This window comes from Acanthisitta chloris, unplaced genomic scaffold, assembly GCF_000695815.1.
Source record: "Acanthisitta chloris isolate BGI_N310 unplaced genomic scaffold, ASM69581v1 scaffold46339, whole genome shotgun sequence".
Taxonomy (NCBI): Eukaryota; Metazoa; Chordata; class Aves; order Passeriformes; family Acanthisittidae; genus Acanthisitta; species Acanthisitta chloris.
In genome coordinates, this window is record NW_008692826.1 from 3,233 (window position 1) to 23,653 (window position 20,421).

The 20,421-nt window shown below is 36.6% G+C and overlaps 1 protein-coding gene across 1 annotated transcript in view; it reads left to right on the forward strand.

The window, feature by feature from the left end:
* The window catches only part of FUBP1 (far upstream element (FUSE) binding protein 1), an 18,773-nt gene extending 2,648 nt beyond the window's left edge, over positions 1-16,125 (forward strand). Inside the window, exons 5-20 of the mRNA XM_009082786.1 lie at positions 453-502; positions 595-666; positions 943-1,000; positions 2,317-2,479; positions 2,559-2,657; positions 2,741-2,842; positions 3,481-3,583; positions 3,668-3,768; positions 4,251-4,392; positions 5,500-5,660; positions 6,457-6,611; positions 6,690-6,769; positions 9,604-9,732; positions 10,400-10,474; positions 15,263-15,408; positions 15,779-16,125. Coding sequence (XP_009081034.1) covers positions 453-502; positions 595-666; positions 943-1,000; positions 2,317-2,479; positions 2,559-2,657; positions 2,741-2,842; positions 3,481-3,583; positions 3,668-3,768; positions 4,251-4,392; positions 5,500-5,660; positions 6,457-6,611; positions 6,690-6,769; positions 9,604-9,732; positions 10,400-10,474; positions 15,263-15,408; positions 15,779-15,787 — 1,645 coding nt within the window. The 3' untranslated portion in view covers positions 15,788-16,125. The remainder of the gene's footprint in view (positions 1-452; positions 503-594; positions 667-942; positions 1,001-2,316; positions 2,480-2,558; positions 2,658-2,740; positions 2,843-3,480; positions 3,584-3,667; positions 3,769-4,250; positions 4,393-5,499; positions 5,661-6,456; positions 6,612-6,689; positions 6,770-9,603; positions 9,733-10,399; positions 10,475-15,262; positions 15,409-15,778) is intronic.
* Positions 16,126-20,421: the final 4,296 nt, after the last annotated feature.

A 20,421-nucleotide genomic window follows, 5' to 3' on the forward strand; every position in this document is an offset into this window, starting at 1 on the left:
GTATTTAAAAAAAATAAATCAAACTTCAACACAGTATTACTCAGCTACATTTGCTACAACGTGTTAGTTTTATCCACTCATTTCTTCCATAAAGAACCACATCCAACTATTGTCCTAGTGCTCTGGATAGTTTTGGTAGATGAGATGCTGAAGTTTTCAGCATACTGTGGTGGATATACAGATGAAACTTAAAACGCCGCTCTGGCCTTTTCTGTACCTCACATCTGGTAATAGGGAAGTTAGGATTGATTTGTATTTTACTTGAACCTTTTGTGTCCCTTTTTATGTGGTTTACTTAGTACTGTGCTTGCTTAATGACTTTAAAAGTTGATGGGAGGCAAGTAGCCAGAGGCATAGTGGGGGAGTAGCTTGCTTGAGTTTACTGATTGGGTATGTATAAATTTAATGCCCATTTTGGTCATTGTCTTTTGTTTGTTTTAACATTCCTGTAGGTCTGTGATGACAGAGGAGTACAAAGTTCCAGATGGGATGGTTGGATTCAGTAAGTAGTATAGATGTAGTCTTGTAGTATAGTGAAGGATGTTAGCAGATGCTGTTAATAAAAATAATTTTTTTATATTTTCTTTCTCCAAGTAATTGGCAGAGGTGGAGAGCAGATCTCGCGCATACAGCAGGAGTCTGGCTGTAAAATACAGATTGCACCTGGTAACTATTTGTGGGGGTTTCTTTTTTGTTTATTTTGGTTGGGTTTTTGGCAGAAAGTTCGCAAGATTGCTTGTTGCTTCTAATTACCTGCATCTTCACTGAAGTTAAAATTCTTGTGCTAGTCATGACTGTCACATCTAAAGAAGTGGAAAATGTTGTGATACACTTGATTATTCTACTTAATTAAAGTTCCAGTAGTTTGTGTATTATAATTAATTTCACAATCTCTTTTTCGCTTAATGCTACTGATAAATTGGTTTAATTTTATGACCACAGATAGTGGAGGCCTTCCTGAAAGATCTTGTATGCTAACTGGAACACCAGAGTCTGTTCAGTAAGTAAAACAAATTCTATGTGTGTGTATTTCACTGTGCAATACACTTCATTTATTAGGTCTGAATGTAATATCTCGATAGTATATGTTTTTCATCTATTGAAGAGGCAGTTTGGTGACAATTAAACATATACAGAAGGCAAAAGGCCTGGAACCTGTGGTCAGATATCTCAACATGCTTTGAGGTTTTGGGCAGAAATGTGAAACTTCAGTTTATTCAAGTCCAGATCTTGTAGATAATAATTACATAACTATGCACTGATTTCAGCTTGAGAATGAAAGCTGTGAATGCATACTAAACAGAAATGTATGCTGAAAATAAGCTTTTAACCGTAAATTGGAGGATTGCAAGGAAAATCAGTTGCATAGCAGTAGGAGTTAGAGAGCAACCCTTCAGAGTTTTTAAAGGGCTTTGGAACAAATTAATGAACAACTAAAGTTATGAAAGTGATGTCATTGTCATATCTATCAGCAGAGTTAACTTTTGCCTTCTGTGGTCAGGAAGGTGATAGCAGTGAAAATGTTCAGTGGTTTTGGGGGTGGGTTGTTGTGGTGGGTTTTTTTATTGGGGGTGGTCGGTTTTTTTACTGACACCGAGGTTCTATAACACCTTGAAGATCAGCTTATAGTGGCTTTGCTAAGAAAGATGTTGAAGTGTAGTTGTATATTGGTATTACCTCATCTGTGTTAGCTGCTCCCACTTCATGTTCTCAGGTAGGGCCTGCGGCTACATTTTTCCTTTGGGAAGGTGGCGTGGCATTCTCTGAAGTGTCAGCCAAGCAGGCTGCCTTGCATGAAGTCATTTCCTGGATTCGAATTTTCTAATTGTAGTTTATTCTGCTCATATATTAAGAGGGAAGAGTTTGTAATTGATGTTAGGACTGTAATGGTGAGTTTACTTTGATGACAAGAGATGTAGGCGTGTGGTGAATTTATACTTGCTTTTGTCCACTATTCTGGTCATGGTTACAAGTACAGAAGTCCTTACTCTGCTTGCTGAATCAAGCAGCAGCTGTTCTGACATAGGCTTTGATCAGCGTAACTATATTCAGGGACGGTGGTCATGTTTAAGGAGATAACTTAGTTGAGCATGTTTGGTAAAGAACAGCCTTTTGTATTCTGATAGTGATATTAACTTGCAGTTGTTTTCTTAAGTTACTGTTGCAGATTTATTGAGTTCACCTTAAATTTCTTAGTGATGGTAATCGTATTTCTTTGGCAGAAACTTCAAATGTTAAAAAGTTCCAAGCAGAATAGGTGTGGGCAAGTGGGACTTGCAGGAATAAGTGTTTAGAAATGTGTATTTTGTTTTGCAGATCGGCAAAAAGATTACTTGATCAGATAGTTGAAAAGGGAAGACCTGCACCTGGCTTTCATCATGGTGATGGACCTGGAAATGCAGTCCAAGAAATTATGATTCCAGCAAGTAAAGCAGGATTAGTTATTGGGAAAGGTGGAGAGACAATTAAACAGTTACAGGTATGCATGTATCTTCTATTAAATGTGATAATATCAGATGTGGATTTGAGTGGATATTGAGCTCCCTTCTGTCAAACAGGAGCGAGCAGGTGTCAAAATGGTCATGATTCAAGATGGGCCACAGAACACTGGTGCAGACAAGCCCCTTAGGATAACTGGAGACCCCTATAAAGTACAAGTAAGGAGTCCTTCACAATTCTGTGCATTTTTAAATCCATTTTGATGTTGCAGTACCTAAATGGTGTTTCATTCTTCTTTCAGCAAGCCAAGGAAATGGTGCTGGAGTTAATTCGCGATCAAGGTGGCTTTAGAGAGGTGCGCAACGAGTATGGGTCAAGAATAGGAGGAAATGAAGGGATAGACGTAAGCATGGTTGAAAAACTTGTTCACTGTATTTTGAGATGTTAACTTTAAAATGTTGATCCGGGTAATAATGCTGCAAGCTCTTAACCAGATTTCAAAAGCGGTTGTGGCATGTAAGTATTGCTTGATCGTTGCTGAGATCTTGACTCTAAATGGGGTGTGGCATTCACTTTACATTACCAGCAGTTCTGAGCAGTTTCAGCTAGCTCAAACCTTTTATCAAATATGTGAGTTTTATGGCCAAGTAAGTTATTACTGGATTTGGAGTTCGGCCTTTGCAGAAGGATGCTTAAGTCTACCTGTTATTAGCTCGTGACTTGCATAACTGCTCAGCAGAGGAAAGACTTAAAGTGTCATCTGCTGCAATCTGTATTTTAAACCCTTTCTTTGATTCTGAGAAGCATAATACTCACTGGAATAGCTGCTGCTATGAGAGCTTGTAGTGCATAGGATCTCTTTCTTTTTGGTGCTTTTGTCCAGTGTTTGCTTGTGACCTGGTATTAAAAATTCACACTGAAGTGGCATAGGTGTTGCCCTAGTTTACTATTCTAATGTGTGACCCTTTCACTGTGTGGATTTGGCAGGAGTATATGTAACATCAACATCTTGATTCTTTTTTTTCTTTTTTTTTTTTTAAGGTTCCAATACCACGGTTTGCTGTAGGTATTGTAATTGGAAGAAATGGAGAGATGATAAAAAAGATCCAGAATGATGCTGGTGTTAGAATCCAGTTTAAGCCAGGTTTGTAATATGTCTATAAGTTTCTGTGAATTGAATGTAAATTTTCTAAATTGCATATACTGGAATGGTTCATTTTTATTTCAGATGATGGGACAACTCCAGATAGAATAGCCCAGGTTACGGGGCCTCCTGACAGATGTCAGCATGCTGCAGAAATCATTACAGATCTCCTTCGAAGTGTTCAGGTTGTGTAACATTGCTTACCAGTTAAAATCTCCTGCCTGCCTTTTGGAAAGACTTAAATTTTTAAGAAATATATAAAACTAAGAAAATAATTTAATCGTGCCATTTTAATCTACTTCAGAATTCACTCTGGAATATGAATGTTTTGTAAGTGATAACGATAATACTGATACAAAGTCATGACAGTTCTTGATGTGCCTGATTCTGTCTTGTGCTAATAGCTATTGTGCTGTTCCTTTTGGATGTATTCAGTGTTTAAGAGATGGTTTAAATGCTTGCTGTGAGATGAGCCTCACTCTGCATTTATAGGAGGCAGACAGAAGTTACATCTTTGTACATGTGAAACTTTCTGCATTCTTTAACTATCAAAGCTATCTGAGTAGGAAATCAGTTTTTTCTTAACAAATGGTGTGATGTAACTTGTTGGCATTATTTGTTTGCAGTAACTTTTATAGAACGCTCATTTGTTGCTTCTTTGTTTTAGGCTGGTAACACTGGTGGACCAGGACCTGGTGGTCGAGGAAGGGGTAGAGGCCAAGGCAACTGGAACATGGGGCCTCCTGGTGGATTACAGGAATTCAATTTCATTGTCCCCACTGGCAAAACTGGATTAATCATTGGCAAAGGCAATATATCATATATATGTCTATCTATATGTTGTTTAAAAAATGCTCAGCCTTTCTATTGGTACAAATGCCATATTACAGAGATGTGTCAGGAGAACCCTTTGCAAGTAGTTTAATGTACAGCAGAGAAACACAGTTAACACACTTAAATCAGAAAACTAATGTTCTTTTCAGATTTTCCGCAGCAAAACACACACCCCAGTAGTCAATTTGTCTAACTGGTTTTTTTAAGTAGTCAAGACAGGGTTACATTGTTGGTGTTTGGGAGATTCTTAGATGATGTATCTTAGAATTGCATTTGGTACTGCATGATTAACCTGGTGTTACTGCATCTCACTTGCACTTAAAACTGATTTTCACATATTGCAGTAAAAATCTTTTACAGTGATACCCTGTAGCAATTTCTTGGATGTGTTTGTTCATTAAAATAATTCTCAGTGTTATTTTGAAAATAATCTACTATACACTTCCAAATGAAATGCTTGAGTTAGCTTAATCTCTTGTTTGTGCTGTATGTTCCAGGCACAGCAAATAGACTGACATAATTCAGGTCTTGACTTGGAAGGTTGATTTTAATTTATTTTTTTTTTTAACATTTTTATTTTAAAATGCCAAATTGCCCCGTTTTGAAAACTTCTTGCATACAGATGGTACAAATAACTTGTCTGGATCCTGTGAGAGAATAAGGCAGTTCAGGGAATTTAACTTTCTGGTTTCAGTGCACTGCAAAACCATCTCGTCAGCTTCTAGGGTTTTTTGTCATTGGTACTTGCCTACTGCTTTATAGGGAGGTTAGGCTTTCAGTGTGTGTTTACTGATAACCATTGATTGTCAGTTGTTACTTCTGTCTAATCTTACATGCTTACATGAATGAAAAAAACAAACCCCAGGCAACTTTGTAGGAATTCTTTGCTGTTGTTTCTGAGTAACGTCATCTTTTAAAAATAACTAGGTTATTGCAATTGTTAGAATGTTGTTGTATGGCTTGTAAGAACAGGTGCAGTTCCACTTCTTTATCTCAGCTTCCATGCAGTTTACTTTCTATGATTTGAATCTTGCTGTTTTTTGCTTTAATGCATGACATAAAAACACTCTGTTGCATTGCAGGTGGTGAAACTATTAAAAGTATAAGCCAGCAGTCTGGTGCTAGAATAGAACTTCAGAGAAATCCTCCACCCAATGCGGATCCAAACATGAAGATGTTTACTATCCGTGGAACACCTCAGCAAATAGATTATGCAAGACAACTTATAGAAGAAAAGATTGGAGTGAGTATATAACTGTGTTTTGGTTTGCTGTTATAACGAAACAGAGCTGAAAGCAAGTCTTCTTTGTGGAGATTTGAACAGATAATAAGTTGATAATAAAAAATGGTCATCTGGGTTTTAAGTAATTCAAACATAACTTGATGCACCAAAAGAAACAAAATCTTGAAATGGAAACAGTTGCTTTCTTCAGTGTAGTATGGTATATTTTTGAATGTGCCTGCTTTGTGCATATGAAAGATTGGATGAGTTGAAAGATTTCAGTGATAGTCTAAAAGCTACTAAGTTGTGTCTTAGTTTTTCAGTCTCAGGTAAAGTCTTAATCTAAGTTTACCCCTTCAATTTCACTGCACTTTGCTTTGCATGAGTGTGCATATCATTCATTTTACTAGTGGCTTTTTCTACCTGATCTTCCGAACATTTGATTCGCAAGATTAGTGAGATTTACATGTATTGGTTTATTTTAAAACCAGTAGTCTTTAGTGTGGGGGTTTTTAATGGAACTTGTGGAAAAATCCATGTGTACTTGTAGAATTCCTTATTTTCTCAAGAAAGAACTGACAAAAATGCAACTTTTTAGTTGCTCTTACTGCTACATCTGCTTTAAATTCTCTTACGTAACTAGCCCCAAGCCTAATCAATCTTAAAGAAGCTTGTTTTCTGTAGGAAAATGTATTTATTTAAAAACAGTCGCATCTTTCAGATTATATTCTTAGAGTGTTCAGGTAAATGGTTCTAAACTGTTGAAACACTGAGAACTTCAAGGTTTGTTTTAATCTCTGTGCTACTCTTGTTACAGGGTCCAGTGAATCCATTGGGTCCACCTGTTCCCCATGGACCCCATGGTGTTGTTCCTGGCCCACATGGACCTCCTGGGCCACCAGGTCCTGGCGCTCCCATGGGACCATATAACCCAGCTCCTTACAATCCAGGGCCTCCTGGCCCTGCACCTCAGTAAGTACTGCTTCAGCTACCTTCCTTCTTTGTAAGCTTGCCCTGGGACTGGCTTTCACTGTAGGTGATCTTTTATAGTGGCCCTCCAGCTCCATATGCTCCACAAGGATGGGGAAATGCTTATCCACACTGGCAGCCACCAAACCCACCAGATCCAGGTAGGAAATGTCACAGTTGTGCTGTAGTGTGGGTATATTTCGAGTACATCCACTTTGTCCTTACAAGTATATACATTGCACAGTTCGCTTGTGTTTCACTTCTAAATCTGAAAAAGCTCCTATTTTTCAGGCTTTTCTTTACTGATTTGTCAGTTTTCCTGTTTTACACTTTCCACATGTTGCTTGTGAGATGTTGAAATTTAATTTTTACAGTTGGAATATGCTTTTTTTTTCCCGAACATTACTGATACTGCATCCCTGTTAATGATACTTTTTGCAAGAGTCTTGGTTCGCTGATTTTATGCAATTCACTTCAATTTTCTTACCATTTATGTTTTTACATAAAGTTCTTTAATGAGGTTGTGCTTTCTTTCTCTAATAGTTTCTTTCTCTTATAGACTTTGTATTTTATTCTGAACAATCTCACTGCTCTGTCTTTGCACAGTTTACCTGTATTATGTTTCGAGCTTTTGTTGCCCCATGAGGATTGCTTCTCAGTCTGATAGAAGAGTATTTTGTTGAGTCCCTTTTGGAGGGATAAAAGCTCTGTTGAACTGCTGCTATTACAGTAAAGCTAGTTAGGACTGTGTATTTTGAGCTTTTGCTTATAATAGTTTTGTATTCTCTTCAGAAACCCATCTTTGTAGAATCTGTTCTTCCATTTCTGTTTATCTTTGTCAAGACTGGGAGTTTTTACTTAATTACAACTTCCCGAAGTTGTAGTATCCTGCTTTTCTTTAAGTTTCCATCCTTTGGTTGGCCTAGAGCATATGGGGAAATGGAACTGCTGCCACAGAAGGCATGGTAAGGCTAGATACTTGAGTCTCTTGTACCTCATTTGTTTGAGGTAGAGCTTCCTCATAACTTCAGCCAAAAGATATCCGTATTATTTTTATAAATGGAATGAATATTTTCTAACAGTCACTGTTCCTAATACAGGTTCCATTAGTGGAAAAGGGGAGGATATATATCACATGTTATGTCTTTGCAAAGAACCATCTTTGGTTTCAGTTCCCAAACTTCTGTGTAAGGTAGCTCTGCATGCATTCAGTTCAGTATTTAAAAATGCCTATTGTCATTATTGAAAAGTAGAATGATTCAAAGTGACTTAAAGTCTCAGCATACCAAAAGTGTTGTTTAAATCAAAACCACTGCTGAAATGTTACAGCCTTTTTCATACCACCTTTTCAATTTTTTGTGACGTAATTTATCTGCATAAGGATGTGTGAGAAAAAATGGCAAATACTCCCTTGATATCATCTTATGATTTTGTAATCATTTTTGGATAAATACACCTGAAAATCTAATGAAGTTTTTGTATGTGCAGTTGAAGTTGGTATTTCTTTTGTCTAGCATTTGTTTGGCTGAGTTTTGTACAGTTTTCACTTAGTTGCTCATTTCAGTGTAACGAATGGGTTATTTTAGTATTTTTTTCAGAAGTACTTTCTCCAGAACCATGTCACGTCAAAGTGGAGCTAGTTACTGCAGTCAGATTTCTTTGGAAATTTAATGAATCCTGCTCTGTGTTCTTCTACTCTAGAGAAGTAGCTACTCTAAGGGGAAAGAGGGGGGGAGTCGAGCAGTGGCTTATTTGGTATTTGCAGGTAACCTTAGAATATAGCACGTGTTAGTTTAAATCCACTGTTGTTGATGGAAACAGTGCAATTGAAAGAGGAAACAGTGCTAACATTTTTTTCTGTTTGCTGATACTACTGTGTGCATTTGAAGTGGTTACATCTGACTTTTGTGGCAGTATTTCATTTAGCACTGATTTATTGTGGATTTCTTCTCCTTGAATGCCTTTTTCAGGGGATTTTTTCTTTCTCTTCCATTACTCTCACTGCCTTACCTGTTTGGTGTTTTGGGGGGATTATACTTCCATTCTGATGTGTAGTTATTCTAAAGTATTGCTTGTGTCCATGTCCTTATGTGAGATTCTGTCCTCAGTTGGCCACATTTATTTGCAGATTCTTTTACGCTTTAAGAATACAAATGTTGTATGCAAATGTATGCTGGTTGTGAAAACGTTATGTTCTCTAATAGTAGATTTTCAGATATTGTGGATTTGCCATTCTAGTAATGTAATCAGTTTGTGATCCAGCAAGAATAAGCCATTCCTAAAGGCTGTGTGTGAAAAACAAATAAAACTAGGAAACAGCATCATTGGCCTGCCTAGATGTAGATAAAAATAAGGAGCCATGGAGATAGCTGCAGAAGATGCAAATGTTGCTATTATTTGTTATACTAAAAAGCTGTAAGTAAACAGTGATGCTTAGTAGCTGTGTGTGGGGATTCAGGTGCTTAAAATGCTGTGTGATTCTGTGTTTTACTGTGACCTTAAAGTTTAACTGAAAAGCATTGCAAATACCTAGTAAGATTTGTATTCTTCTGTTTCAGAAATATGTATTTGGCATGCCTCCTCCACCGGTGCCAGTGCCATTAGCGTGAGGTTATAACAGAAGTAAAACCACTGAAACTGTTTGGTGCTATAGTGATTCATTGCTGCTACCATTTATTAACACGACTGTTGAAATAAACTTGACGAATGTGTTTGTTTATCACGTTTAAAAATTAATAAATGGCATTTGTAGTAGTAAGGGTTCTAGAATTATTTTATATCACCTGCCCTATGAAGTACACTTTGTACAGTATATTGGTCTGAAACCTGTTCAGAAATTTGTGCTAGTAAGAAAAGTTATCTAGAGAATGTATGTGGTTATGTTGTTTAGATGGATTTTTCCTTGGAGGAGAATAAGAGTGCCTAGGACAGGATTAATTGAGGACAACATTCTGTTCATATTACTTTTATAAATGCTTATGTTTTGTTTTCATAGGTAAGCCAGGAACAGATCCCAATTCAGCGGCGTGGGCGGCTTATTATGCTCACTACTATCAGCAGCAAGCACAGCCACCACCTGCAGCCCCTCCTGGTGGACCAGCTACAACCCAAACTAATGGACAAGGTAGCTGTGTAGTAAAACAGGCACATGTCTCACTGCTGGAGATGTAAATGCCCTATTGCTTTTTATTGTTGCCTTCATATACTGGGTACATTGATTTTAAGTAGCTGGTTGCCCTGGAAAAACTGTTGCTTACAGCCTTGAGTGTTGCTTTTCTTAATGTCAGCAGTAATAAGGGTAATGTATTTATCTTGCATTATACTCCAAATAGAGTTTTGCTGCAACTTGGGCTGACTTAATTAATGAGTGCATAGAGCAGTCAGTCATAACTAAAAATGGAATGAGCCAGACTTGTTGTCATTTGCTTAAACAGTTACAGCACTTCAAGTTGGTTTAGGACAATTGCGATTGTGGTATTTAGTTGTGTTATTACAAATGCTGTGCCTGAATGAGGCTTACCACTTTATTTTTTGGTATTATGATGTATTGTGAGTGGTGTGCATTTCCTGCATCTTGAAAACGTGCTAAACACTATACAGTGGGTTTTTTGTTTCTTTGTGATGTCTTTTACTAATGGTTTGTATTTGTAGCAGCTTGTACCACAAAGATTTATAGTGTCAGATTTGTGTGATGTCATTTGGGATTGCTGCTGAAAAATTCATTTGATTATTTTTATTATGTATGAAATAAACCTCAGTAGTTTTATTTTGACTATTTTAATGTAATTCAGGAGATCAGCCAAATCCAGCACCAGCAGGGCAGGTTGACTATACCAAGGCCTGGGAGGAGTACTACAAAAAAATGGGTAAGTGTGCAGGTTTTTGCTGTTGTTGCATAGTAGAATGTTGTAGGAGACTTGTATGTCTTGCGTGAGATGGGGGTTATTTTACCCCAAAAATTAAAAATAAACAATCCACATGTCTTTGAAACCACATACTGCTGAAGGCCCTGAACCCTGCTAAAAAACAGACTAAAGTTTTGTGTTGTGCATTTATTTAAAGGCATTTAATGGTGCTCATGCTAGTAATCAGCTTTACAGTAATACTTAGAAATATCTGTATTTGATCATGGGGAAACAACATCTTTTAAGTACCTCAATCAGACTATTTGAAAGTCTGTTTTCTAGGTTTTGTAGTTCAACTTTGATCTACTTTATGAAGCTGTTGTTTTTCTTGTTTGGTAGTTGTTTCCTAATGCTTTTCAGATTGTATGCAATTTTTTCTTGTAATTTATTTTCTGTGTTCCAGTTACTGAAGCATCAGAATTAGCTTTCATACATATGGTGCCTTTTTTTAAATAGCATTTGCTTTGCAACACTTTAGAGCTGTTTTTAAACTGCAGGTCCTATGTTGTGGCTAGCTTTGTTTTCTCAAATATTTTGCTTGAGATGACTTTTAAAAATGAAATTCATTTGCTGGTTGATTGTTTTGACATTTTCTGTAATGATACTGTAGTTGTAGATCTGTATATTGAGCACTAGTGGTGCTTTCTCTGGTATATCTATTTGACAGAGATGTAGAAGTGTCTAGTTTGGGTTGTGTGTTTGTTTCCATTGGAGGGTTTGGTGACTGTTTCACCCTCTTCCAACTGCACTAATTTTTCTCGTGGAATATTAAAAGCATTTAGATTTAAGGTCAATAGCGTGCTTAATTGCTCTTAACCAGCCTTCTACCATGTTGATCTCAAATTACTTGCTAGAACATAACTATATTTTGGCGCAGAATAAGTGATTAAATGAAACAGAATATATATAATGATTATTTACTTCAAGAATTGTGTCAGACTAAGAAAAGGACCATAGAACTCCCAAACACGTAATGTTTAATATGTGATAGGCCTTTCAATTTTGCTTCTTCCTGGTTTATTTAACTATTTCTTTTCAATTTATTATCTGTTAGTTCAGCTCACATTCCTCAGTGCAAAGTTGTGAGTATTTTTCACTGTCTTTTTTAAATTAATTTCATTTGTTGTCTGGAGCTCTGCCATCTTTCTACTTAGCTATCTCTGGAAAGCAAAGTCTTGGTTACACTGGTCTTGCATTTGCTCTGATTAAATAATAGCTTAGTCAAAAGGTGTTGAGATGGAGTTTCTGGGAGCAATTCTGAAGAGGAGTGTTAGCCAGCAATTTAAAAAAGAAAGACACTGAGAGAAAAATAGTTGCTCTTAACATGCAAAATTTAAAATATGCCATGACAGTCAACAGAATGGCAGTTGTGATGTTAATTTCTTTTTCTAGTTCAGATTGAGTTCTTTGCCTGAAGGGAGAACTCTTGATGTCTGGACCTGTGTAATTTGACTGTGTAAATCATGAGAACTTTTTGCTTCCAAAACATAATGTGGAAGATATAATTTCTCTTAAGATTCACTTAGAAAAGATTTCTGCTAGATTTAATTCAATGCCAAATGGTAGTAGTAGAAGATCTAATGAACAGGAAGGCTGTCCAACAGGAAGTTCATGTGGTCTGTGGGCTCTCAAGTACTGTTTGTGCTTCCTACACTACTGTATTTTCTGTCCCCATTAGCTTGTGCCAAAGGGGGAAGGTAGGAATTGCATGTCGCTCACCCTTTGACTTTCAGATTTTTCGCAGCACAGACAATTACACCAATCACTGTTGGGAGAACTGAGCTGAAAGTTGGACTCGCTGAGCCCAATCAGTTCTATTTTTGCTGCTGAAGAAATTTTTTTTGATAATCCATGTGGCAAGCCTCTGAGGGTAACAGTACTGAGCTGAACAAATTGCATGTGGTGCTACATTTGGTGCTCTGGATTTTGTCATACCTTGTCAAGTATGAGTGATCTGAAAGTGCTAGAACACTCCTGAGTATGCCCGTCAGAACCGTAATACTGTTTTCCAAAGTGCCTCTTGCTGCTGTGGTGTGACCTGGCTAATCACAGAGAACACTTTCCTGTTTTTTTCAGTGAACAGTGACTTGAAAATAACCTATTTTCCAACTCACATATAGAGCGGCAAAGTCCATCTCCTTTTTCAGACCCTTGTCTTAGGGGCTGTTACTTTGAGTAACAAATAGAATTAAACCTAAGACTGCGAAGGCAGTGAAATGACTCATGCACACTGGTAAGTGGTTGTACATGGATCTTGTAGATGACCCAGACTGTCTGTTTGCTTGGTATCCTACTTCATAAATCAAGCCAGTGTCTTTTAAGTTTTTCTTGAGTACTGCCAGGTAATCAGCTTTTGAAGACTGAAAGATGCTGCTAGCTTGAATTGGAGATACAGTATCTTTATTTATCCATACAAGACCTGAAATACAGGTTTGTATAACTGGACCATGAAAGTCTCTCAAGGATAATGGTTCCCTCTAAACATGACTCATTTTAGTAAATGACCTGTGTGTCAGCACTGAAATCTGTGTATTTATCATTTGAAGTCATTCCCATGTATTGTGGGCTTGACTTATCGTTAAGGGATTCTATAGTAAAATAGTGGACCTGTTCTTTAAAGATTCCTCAGCATTGTAGCAGAAGACAGCAGTTTTCTCTTACTAGAATCATCCTTGATGTGGATGAACTGTAAAATCTGCTGGCATTTTCTTTCTTAGTCCTCCTTAATGGAGTGGTATTCTGTATTCCTTGTATTCCTTTGTATGTAGTTGCTCAGTCATACTTGGTGTTCCAGTTGAATTTGGGTATTAATGAGCATGTCCTGTTCCAGTGCAGGTCTGTGCACTGAAGAGAAGTTTTGACTAAACTGTTGAATTCCATGTGTAGGTTCAGAATTACTCACAGTACTTGGCAGGGAAATGGTATACCTAAAATACTGACCCGTTTCAGGACAGAGGTCCAGTTTGATATCTTTGAGTAGACACTAAATTTCCTGTATTTGATTCATTACTGAATTTCAGTGCTGCTTTGAAGTAGTTAGCTGAATGGTAGAGGATTCTTGGATCACAATGCACAAAAAATCCCTTAGCTTTGACATACAATTTTTCAGTAGAATTATAGACTCAAATTAATAGTGAGCTAGGGAAAAGTATGTCCTGGGATAATTTGTAACCACATTAAAGATCATTTTTATTAAAGTAATTGATCAGAAGTGTAAATTGTAAGTTATGGTAAATTTAAAAGTTGTAAAACCATGATTACAGTTCTGAAGATTTGAAGAAATTTAAGCAAGTTTTTCTAGAAAAACAGTTCTTTGCTGCGTAACTCAAAAAGAGCTGGATAGTTGGGGTTTTTTAGCTTATCTGCAGCATAAGTGGAAAATATTCTGTAAGTTGTATAGAGGGTTGGAAAATGAAATATTGTATTTTGAAGACTTTGAGGATAGTACTTCGCCAGATGTGCACATTCTCACACTTAATGATTTTGAGAGGATTAGAAGAATGCATGTATAGGAGGAGTGTGGATAGATAGTGTTCTTCATGTGAATTTTCTGTATAAAACTATTTTAAAAATCCCAGCCAAGCAAAACCAACCTCCTGTCTGATACCCTAGAAAACAGTTGATTAAGATCTTTGATATTCATGTTACACAGAAGGTTGCTCAGTGGTCTGAGGTGGTTTCAGGTAGGATTGAAAACGTCAAGCCCCCATTGTGTGGGAGCTGCCCCTTTTTCTTAATAGCAGAACAGACAGTTCAGTGCATGTGGAGTTGTACAGGGTGCAGGACTGTGTTTTGCTTGGATTTTTTTCTAGTCTCAAAAAAAACCGGGCAGATGTTTGGCTGGAGGATAGTGTGTATTGATTTGCTCATAGTCATGCACATTCTACAGTAGTAGCTGCAAAATCACCTTTTGGATAAAAAATTGTGAAGAAAATAGTGGTACTAAGTGGGGTGTAGTTTGTGTGTCTGAAAATAGAGAAGGGAAAAAGGAAGTAAAGATATCTGTGACAAATCGTCCTTGGAAGAACAGCATGACTGAGGACCTGAAATGTTGGCTCTAATTTTGGTTGTGTTGCTTGTTGTTTTTATATCCTGCAGAGTCCTTGTGCATCAGTCCGTCACTGTTAGAGAATTTTAAATCAGCCAGTTGGTTTTGTTGACAGGATCAGTAGTTCTGAGCTGTAAATCTGGGAGTGTCTCTGTATACACATTGCTGTTTCTAGAGGATTGGAACTTTACCAAGGGTTGGAAGGAAACATTTCAGGGCTATATTCTGTGATGGAGTAAATGTGTACAAAAATTAATGCTCTTTTTGAACAATGTAATCTGCAATAACCTGGCAATTGCATGAAGGATGCCAGAATTGGGAGAAGGGTGTGAATTGGCATCTGCTGAGCTAAGGAATGCTGTCTGTATAATAAGATAAAATCAGTCTAGGTGGATTACAACAAAGTCTTGCCTCTTGACATGTATTTAAATGCTGCCATTGTTTAGGTCAGCAGGCATTAACTATGAGTCACGAATATGAATCGAGGCAGAAAAAAACTGACCTTTCAATTCCTCAGTTTTGCTTTACGTGGATATCATTACATTAAAATAGTAGTTGAGTGGTTAGGTTAAAAAAAGCAGCCATGAGTTTATTCAAAAGCCTTGGAGGAATATTGCTAGATGACTTTGTTAGGCAATGAGACTTGGAAACTTCTCATTTCTATTGCAACAACAAAGCTATGTGATTTTAATTGCTTTCAGGTCAAGCTGTTCCTGCCCCTGCTGGGGCTCCGCCAGGTGGTCAGCCAGATTACAGTGCGGCATGGGCTGAGTACTACAGGCAGCAGGCAGCATATTACGCCCAGACAAGTCCACAGGGAATGCCACAACACCCTCCAGCACCACAGGTATAGTGATAAAGTGGTTTTGGCTGGCTTCTGTTTCAGTGGTTGTAGATATTTTTTTTGCATGTCTCCTGCTTTGTTACTTTGGAGTATGCATCTTTTTTTCTAGCGAAATATATATCAGAATAATAAGTAGATGACTTTGTTTACCTGATGACTTGAGTTCTGTATCTATCCATATGTTTGGTGATTGTTTTTTTTAAAAGAAAAATAGAAAAACTTTCTCCTCCCAGGGTTTTGAAAACCATGCAAGAAGCCACCACCATTTACATTAACCAATTTTTCTTTCTTAAAGGCTTCATTCCTGAGTTAGCTCGATTTAAAGGATTTTCTTTAACTTTTTGTGTATCTCTTATGTATCTCTTCTGCACAGGGCCAATAATAAGAAGTGGACAATACAGTATTTGCTTCATTGTGTGGGGGAAAAAACCTTTGTTAAATGTATGGATGCAGACGCCTTGATGAAGATCTTAATTTTGGTTAAAAAATAGTGTTTTTGAAAATGTACAAAATATCTATCACTACTGATAGGAGGTAATATTTCTGTGTAGAAATGAAAAATGGTTTGTTTTTAGTATTAGTGTAGATGTACACATTCCAGCAAATGTATTTGCAATTATGTGGTCAATGCTTTGTGATATAAATGTACTTTTTCAATGTATACTTTATCACTTTTAAAATGCCTGTTTTGTGCTTTACAATAAATAATATGAAACCTCCTGTGTCGGTAAGTTGGATATGTGGGTATATGCAGAATTATAGGATTGATTTGCAACGCTGAATCAAGGTACCTGTACACAAATGAATTGGGCTTTTTTTTTCCCCCCATGAAACCTTGTTGAGTTTAAAGACTTGTCGTTAGCATGTTTTTCCCCTCTTGCAGAATAGTTGTAGATGGAGGATCTCTTTCATTCATTGTATTTTGCTGCCTAGCACAGTAATCTTGATACCTTAATTTTCTTTCTATTTGATTAAAACTGCATGTGTTTAAGAAGGTGATCTTTTGGCATACTTCCATTGCATTAACAGTGAAATTTCCTTTTATACATGACCACTGTTTTCAGACCTGTGCAGCTGCTATAACAGATAACTTTTGGTTTTAATTGAATACTTTAAAAACTGTTCCTGCATAACGATTTTATGGATTTTTTCAGACTAGTTATAAAACGTGCTCTAAGTGTAATGTGCTTAAGCCTTCAGTTGAAAGTAGTCCACTTCAAAATTCAGTGTAGAAAAGTTAATGTGGTTTGCATAGTAGTTACAGAAATTGCATCTGTCCTTAAAACGCTGTTTTGTTTGAGTGGTGGGAGTGGTTGAGAACTTCCTGCAGAGCAAATAACTTCTGTTTTTGTAAATACTCAAGTATTTGAATCACTTGATTATTTTTTTATATATACTTGAAACTTCTTATTGCTCTAATGCTCATTCTAAAAATCTGATTCTCTTGAAATCCTATGTTTGCTCTTTGCATATTTATTGGCTCTTTGCATATATTAGACTACATGCACTACAGTCTGTCTTGCCATTGTCTGTTGAAGTGCAGGTTTGATCCAGCCAGTATAGAACTAGCTCTATAGGGGTGAGGAGGACTGTGCTGTGTATCATCCTTGATTGTTCCTTCAAGGAGCATTGCACTGTAAGTACATCAGAATGACAAATTGATGAACTGCAACAGTATCTTTTTGTCAATGTTCCACATAATGAAAATGCCATACTTGTGTGACTATTATGTTGGAATACAGTGCTGATATCTTAGGAAATCATAATTGCTTCTTAATTCAGAAACGTAGGTTTGCTTATATATACATACACATAATATCAGTTTTGTGGGTAAGTATTTCTGAAACGTTTAGCAATAGCTAAAGAAAATCTTGTTTCTGTTTATCTGAGTAATAGTTTATTTCATTAGTACTCCTGAGACAGCTGTGTCAGTATTTTAAAGTATGCATATCTTAACATTGAAGTCTTTGGAACCACTTGTTAGCCAGAAGTTGTTTTTGTCTTCAGATAGTTTGCGGCTATGTAGTGATGTAGGTATGCTTTAAATAATTCTATGACTGTTAATTGCTTTATCATTTGGAACACCATGTTGTTGCTTTGAGAATTTTTTTAGGGTGGCTGCACAGAGAAGTAAAAGTTAAGGCTTAAAAACTGAAGTAGTTTATTCAGGTAATTAGCAATGTATGTATTGTGCTGTAGAAATAGAAGGAATTATTTTTATCCCTTTTAAAATTAGGAATAATTCTGGTAGCTTGAAGAAGGCTAGGACAGTATTTGCTATCTTTAGTGTAGGGTATTAAGTTTAATAGTTCAGGTATTTTGCATGGTATTTTGTAGATAACCTTACAGAATGGTGCATTTATTATGTACTAAACTGAGCAAAATTAAATTCACTGGATTCTTTATCATTCACAAAATGGAGGCTGTTGATTTTGATTCATTTAAGGTATAAAATCTTTATTAATTGCAAACAGTGCAATTATTTATACTTCACAGTGCCTTCCCAGACCTTCCACCTTAGGTTCTGCTGCAAAAAAGCAACAGGTAAGCACAACCTAAGGAAGTATATAAATTAATATATTTCAGTACATTAATGTTGTCCCTGTGAGATCTTTGTGGTTGTGTATTGAAAAGCAATCTGCTGCTTCCCCAAATGCATTGTTACTCACGGTTCCATTGCAGTGGAAAGTCTTAAGTTTTTGAGCAACTGTTTATATTTCTAGGTAAATATGTATTTTTTTCTTTTTTTGTTAGAAAAGATTATTAGATTGCAGTAATTAAACTTGATCAGAATACGTAATTTTTGTTACTTTTCCTCAAATAGCTAATTGTTGCAATTAAAGAATCAAAACCTTTAAAATATGCAGGAATTACTTTGGTTAGAAATGTCAACAGCCTTCACAAATGTTTTTTTTATAGTAGGGCACTATTCCCACTTAAACTCCTAAGACCTAAATGTAAAGAATATGAGTTCTTGTTGTTATCACTGAACTTGATAACTTGTCTTACAGTTATAGTGTGTTAGTGGAATCTTTAGATAACTTAGTTTGCTTATTCATACTTGACACGGTAGGAAAACAGATTCTGGAGTTTGAGATTAGTATGTTTTAACTGCAAAAGCATGTGCACCAATTAAATGTTAACAGTACAGCAGGTAATGACTTACTGATATAGCAGTCAGTGTATCCTGTTTCTTGATACCTTAACAGAATTGCTGTATATTTTGATAGTATAAAATGTTGTATGTCTAACAGATGGTCTGGTACAGGTTTTTGTTTTGAGCTTTTGTTGTTTTTTTAGCTTAACATAAAGCAGCATCTATTTGGGGTTTTTTGTTGATTATACTGTTTCTAAAATGTGCTGCTCCTCTTTCAAAAGTCCTGCTTATCTGTACATCAAAGAAAAATATTCAAAAATACTGCCTTCATTTTCACACACAGTGCTGAAGATGCTGCAAGCACCAAATCATAGCTCATAGAATCAGGTCCTGAGATAGTTACTACCAGTAAAGAGGAATCCTTTGAGTGTATGCCATTGGTGAGCCGATGAGCATGGACCATAGAAGGGCTCCATGTAGAAGGTAAAATTGGCAAAAACATAACAGATTTGAAATGTATCCCATACATAATGGTGTAGGGTATAATTTTTGTTTTGATCACTTTTCATTCTTTAAAGTATTCTTTGTTTGACCATAAATGTTCCATAATCTGTTAAGTTTTTTAAACTGTGATTTAATAATATAAACCATCTATTTTAATTTATATTCTTCTAAACAGCCAAGCTAATTTTTGAACTAAATTAGTAGTTGTGCTTCAGTTTCTTGAGCTACTTAGTATTTCATCTGTAGTTTAACATGTAACTTCATTTTTGGCATGAGAAAAGGTTAGGTGTGTACCATTTGAATTTTGATACTGTGAATTTAGTGGGGGGTGAGTCATTTGTTCACTTCCTTTTTACATGATACTTCTTGCTTCAACTGCTAATCCTAAAATATCTTGAACAGTCTTTCAGTTGTTAATTTAGCCTGTGGGAGGAGATAGAGAAGAAAAGCCAGTTTATTGGGATGTTGCTAGTGTGTGGAAGGTGAGATGTTCTTGTGTGGAGCATTTGAGGTGTATTGATTTCCAGCTTTCTCCCTGCTGGGCTTACAGGCATGCTGGTTTGTGCTAAGCATAGTGTTTGTTTTTCAGCTTTGTCTCCAAACTCACAGTTCTTGGGAGAACAGAAAATAGATTATTGGGGTTATCAAGTATCTGAGTAGATAACTGGACTTGCTTAGAAATGCAGCAAACTTGGCCAAAAGGTGTCTTGAAATGTTTTCTGCTTCCCTCACATCCACCCACTAGTGTCCCACAAATTAGGTAGAATATGAAGAGTAGAATGTGAAAAGTTTAAAAAGTAAGCATAATGTTCCAAGTAGGAAGAGCATTTCTGTATCACTTTCTGCAGCCTATCCTTTGTTAGGGCATGAAATAAAATATCAGGTTGATAATCTTCAGTGTAGCTTGATGATGTCATCTATTTCACTTGTCCAGGCAGACAGGATCATGATTCACTTGCACAGCCTATCCTGAAGTATGTCATCTTTCTACTATAGTGGTATTTTACTGGATGGTAGACACTGTTTCTCCCCTATTCTCTTCCAAAGTAATTCTTAAGTTTTCCATTGCATGCTAGAAGCTTTTTATTTTGCTTTTTTTCTGGAAGTGGGGGGAGGAAGGGAGGACTGGGCTTTTCAGAAAGCATACAATTGACAGGATTCCCTCTTCCCTAGTAATAGCTTATGACACTCTTATGTATGCACAAGTATTTCTCTTGCGTGCATGTGAAATGCCTTTTCGTCCTGAGAAAAGTGTTCTCTGCAGAAACTACCCGAGTGTAAACAGAAGATTGGCTTTAAAAGGCAACTGTGATGGGAACAGTGTCTTAGGGAGATGCAGCTTGGACTTGAGGTAAATTGAATGCTTTACAAAAATGTGGTTTTGAGCTTGCATTGACATTGTATGTAATATGGGT